This window comes from Gadus morhua, chromosome 20, assembly GCF_902167405.1.
Source record: "Gadus morhua chromosome 20, gadMor3.0, whole genome shotgun sequence".
Classification (NCBI taxonomy): domain Eukaryota; kingdom Metazoa; phylum Chordata; class Actinopteri; order Gadiformes; family Gadidae; genus Gadus; species Gadus morhua.
The window spans coordinates 19,404,601-19,409,600 of NC_044067.1; the positions used below are offsets into that span (position 1 = coordinate 19,404,601).

Sequence of the window (5,000 nt, forward strand, 5' to 3'; positions counted from 1 at the left end):
AAAAAACACCGCACAAGGGAGGCTGTTCCGCACGTCCGTCACACTGGTTCACATTTAAACCGGTTCCATCAGAGGGAACCCAGCGCTTGATGCCACTTGGTGGACACACCCTAAACTGCCTCCTTATCTTAATCTGGTTCACGCTGTTTAAGATTTAAACCAGTTCCATCAGAGGGAACCCAGCGCTTGATGCCGCTTGGTAGGCACACCCTAAACTGCATCCTCAGGTTGGAATCAGCTCCCCCGCTGAAAGCCGAGAGCTCGATGCCCCCCAGTGTACACAAACCCCCTGCTGAGGCGTTCTGGCAGACGTGGCTGAGTTTGCGTGTGTGTGCCTACCGTCTTCCGGGGGCCTTGTGTACTCCCTGTCGTCCAGCACCTGGAAGTCAAAGCCCAGCAGGTCGATGGGGATAGTGTGCTTCCTGGCGTAGTTCTGCTGGCCGCCGGTCAGGAAGGCCTGGGTGAAGAAGAACCCCGACATCCAGAAGACAGCGGGCGTGCCCTCGTCGTACCAGTCCTGCACACGCACACACGCACACAGACACAGACACAACCGTGCACACACACACACACACAACCGCATACACATGCACACACACAAACACATGCACACAAACACAACAGTGCATACATGCACACACATGCACAAACACACAATTAAGACCCACTCCCCTCACCTCCCTTAACTTGTTAACTTGCTAGAAAATGTCATAATAAGCCACATTTTTGTAGTGAAAGAGGAAATACTGAGAGAAGGGAAGTTGTTGTGGCAAACGTACCTTTATAATGATTGTTTTAGCATATAACGTTCTAACAAACCCTTGGGCTGTAACTAAATTGTCGTATTGAACGCTGTCTTCCATTTGTTTGCTCAAGTTAAAAAGCAGCAGGCTGTGGCCCCCGGTTAGGCCTGGCTGAACTTCTCAGTTTCACCAAATGTGCTGTCCTTATTAACTGTTTGGGCCCCCAACTCTGACTCCTGAATTACTCCACTTGAGCAGAAACTACACAATCCGTTTTCTGCAGTAAACCAGCCCAGGTGAAGGGAAAGGGAATCCACTCATTTGCCCCTGAGACTGAAGATGTGAAGCTTGGTCCTTTTAATGAATGCCAGAGCGGGCAACAACTCGGTGTCGAAGGTTGTGTGTGATCTGTTAGATAGCGAGTTAGTGTCTTTTTCCCTGTGAGTTCAACAGGTTAAGAGTGCCCGCAACTAGGGAAAATCAAATAAAAAAGACTATTTGGAATTTTTGCAAACAAAATGCAATTTGTATCAATGGTGCAGGTTTTTTTTACATACATTTTTTTTTTTTGTTTATTTTACTTTGGCATCATGTCATTTATTCCTAAAATACAGTTGCTAGTTCATTTTCATTTATTTGTTATCAGTCTTCTCGTAATCTGCACTTAACCCCCAGGTGACACTATACTGTGCACTCGACCAAGCACTCAGGTCTCTGATGGTGGGATGTTGACGTGGTGTAAACTAGGGTGCCAGCCAGTCAGGTGTGGTGGATGGGGGTAGGTGGTGGAGGGCTGGTTACCTGCAGGAACTTGAGGCGCTCCAGGAAGTCGCTGACGTAGCCTCCCAGGGGCTTGAGGCTGGGGTAGGACTTCTTCATCCACATGGCGGGGATACGACCCTTCAGAATACTGCTCACCACCTCCTCCAGGTCTGATGACATCACCACCAGACCCTGACGCCCACACACACACACACACACACACACACACACACACACACACACACACACACACACACACACACACACACACACACACACACACAAGCAAGTTTAAATCTTTGATTAACTTGTCTGTACGAGTAAGTGGAATAGTGGGATTGCAATTTTTCAATGATTGCATTGCCCTAGAGACGCAGTCACACTCACTAACTATAGAGTGAATAAAATAAAAACCAACACTATAAAAGCGGGTCTTCCCTCACATACAGGCGGATCTGTCACTGCGATTGAAATTGTGTTTCTTTTGCCCTTCTTGGGTCCGTTGATGATCTGTTTGTGCGACCGGACTGAGAGAGCATCACGCGAGTCGGTCGCCCAGCTAGCTGACTGACAGCTGCGAAATGGCAGCTCTTAGCACTTCAGAGAGAGCGAGAGAGAGAGATACTGATAGATGCTTGAACTTGTTCTCCTTCACGTCCTTATAGGGGGAACAGGGAGAGTGTTGACGTAAACATGCTAAAGCCACGCTTACCTCATGTTTGTAAAAGTCTGCTCTACATACTTGTTGGGTGTGGATGCTAACACAGGAGACAATGGTCTAAAATGGTCTCCCCAATAAAGGAGACAATGTATGGATGACTCCTGACTGAAACATTATGAGAGTTAATTAGAAGATATTTACTATTCATCCGTCATCTTCAATTTGGGAGTTGAATACCCCAGCCACTAGACGGCTCTGCCCACGTCCTTGTGAATATGAGCTTGTATTTAGTGGGAGGGAAATTTTCCAATGCATTTGCAGAGTTGTCCTTTCCCAGAGTAGTTCCAGCGGGGGTAGTATTAAGCCAATGACCCAAAACTAACAGTGCAGGCGCGTCTCGTGAACAGACCTAATTGGCCGCATCAGTACTTATTGTACAGAACCATGAGTGGACTAATTACAGCTGTGGACCAGAGAGACCCGCGCTCCTTTGCCTATTCTGGCTGCTCTCTGTGCCTTGCAGATCAAGGGGGCCCCCTGAGGGCCCTACAGCCAGTGGCGGTTGTGTGTGTGTGTGTGTGTGTGGGGGGGGGGGGTCACCGACCTCCATCAGAAGGGCCACTTGGACATGGAGCGATGAGGGCACCTTTTATATGACACTCTGGAGAGAGAAAATAACAGTCCTTGCAGGGAAAAGCTGCACCTTACAGACACTCTCTTTTCTGGGTTTTCGTTATTAACTGTAGACGGATGTGTTGTGTTGTTTTTCGATGGTTCTTGTCAAGTCATTTGTCGCTGTCCGTTCTTGTCTGCACATGAACAGAAACAAATTCACGTGGTATGGGCAATGAGGGTATTGTGATTGTAAGGTGAGCCCACGCTTCGCAACGCGAGATAGAAGCCCCCCTTCTGGAGCAAAGCGCTGATTTTCTTTCTCTGTGTTTTACTGCAAATGTATTAGACATTGTCAGATGACAATACTTTCTCCGGGCTGAAAATAGCACACATGCAATGGCTTTCAACACCAAGGGCATCACTTTGACGGTTAGCCTTTCAACAATTTTTATTTTTGTCGTACGGTGAAGCTTAGTTTAACTAGAAGTCATAATGTGTTGTTGTGTTCTTTCTAAAGGATACATGCGCTAGAGCTGAAATTGGAACCCAAGATTTGCGTGCTATTTTAACTCCTTGACTGCTGGTGAAGGGATACTTTTAAATCAATGATTATCCTTCTATCAAAATCAGGAGTTCACTGAATGAACTGCCTGGATAGGGGAGCGGTCAGGCTGTCTGGCCATTTTTTCACTGTTACTAAAATAGGACCCAGATTTAAGGAAAAGGCTGTGAACGCAGTTTGCGTTCTGAGTGCCTTTTCTGAGGCACTCAGACATCACAACCAAGGTGTTGGCAAGTTGGCATGGGTCGGTACCATGGGGACAACACCCAGCCTAAAACTCAACCCAAACGCATTTCTTAAAACCTCATAGGGTTCATATCCCAGCTGAAACAGTGGGTTCTTTGGCTTTTTAAATGACTGGCATAGAATAGTACACTGTAAATACAAAAGACGCTCAAGCCCGGTTGCCAGGCGACCATCTCCTCCCCATCAATCCCCACTGGCCTCGTACCTTGATGGCCTTCTGGATGTTGGCGCAGGAGTCGCGGACGGTGCGCAGCAGGTTGTTAAAGCGGCCCATCTCCTGCACCAGCACGGTGTTCATGCTCTGGTTGTAGTCGGTGGGGTAGCGCCTCATGGCCGCCTCCAGGTCGAAGTCGGCGGGCAGCTTGCCAAGGACGTCTGCCGCCACCTCAAACACCATGTCGTCTGAGGAGCTGGCGTCCCCGCCCGAAGACCGGGACTGGCGGAGCGGGACGTGATACGGAGGGGGGAGAGATAGCGACAACACAGAGAGGAAGTAGGTGTGAGAGAGTGAAATATGAGATATGACAGAGAGATAATACGTGTGATAGGGAGACAGAATTGTGAGTTAGAGGGATGAGGAATGACAGAGCACAGCGCGCAGGAGAGAAGGAGACGACAGAAGGCGAAGGTTCAAGTCGCTTTGTTGTTTTTGTTTTTTCTTTGTTTTTTAATAGTTTTTTTTCTGTCATTCAGGATTACGTTGTTTCTTTGCATCCCCAGAAAACTCGAGTTTCATTTGTACCCTCTTCTGACGTGTTTTATTTCTTTACTGTTTAATAAAAGCAGAGCAGCCCTTCAGGATTGGAGCGTATCTGTGAGTTAATCTCAGGGGGATTAATCTCACGCCGGATGGTTCGGTCTTAGTTGCATCGCGCCGTCGCTCTGATCTCACGCTTGCTCACTTCACTTGGAATTACCCGAGCTACAGCGGAGGCATCGGCTCCCACTGCGATTTTTCCTCTCTTTTCTGTTTTACTTCTTGCTTGTGGAGTCTACTTGTCACTTAATGATGACAAGCATGGCCACGTTAACATTACCAGAGCACAAGAGAAGAAACGGGGAATGCTTTGAAAGTGTGAAGTGTGAAGATTCATGAAACCATTAGTTTCGCTGAAAATATTTTTTTTCAAATAATGAAACTTGTTTACCCCCTACCAACCAGCAGCACTTAGCGCTACTGGGGGCTGTATGACAAGGCATTGGTGATGCTTAATGACTGGATAATGTTGTTTGTCTTACAGAAGGGAAATGACAAATTGCTCCATTTCCATCGGGGCATCTTTGTGTTGGTCGGCCACTGAGACGGATGCTACTGTATTAGCTGCGAAAAAGGTCCACACAAGACTAAAGCGATGATTAATTATGGTGGACGCTGTGCGTACAAATCAACAATAAGCTGTGGTGAAGGCTA

At 47.5% G+C, this 5,000-nt stretch overlaps 1 protein-coding gene across 1 annotated transcript in view; it reads right to left on the reverse strand.

The window, feature by feature from the left end:
* dnah7 (dynein, axonemal, heavy chain 7) overlaps positions 1–5,000 on the reverse strand; it is a 102,887-nt gene that overhangs the window by 4,528 nt on the left and 93,359 nt on the right. Inside the window, exons 63-65 of the mRNA XM_030343137.1 lie at positions 3,795–4,025; positions 1,545–1,697; positions 340–517 (exon numbers count right to left, since the gene is read on the reverse strand). Coding sequence (XP_030198997.1) covers positions 340–517; positions 1,545–1,697; positions 3,795–4,025 — 562 coding nt within the window. The remainder of the gene's footprint in view (positions 1–339; positions 518–1,544; positions 1,698–3,794; positions 4,026–5,000) is intronic.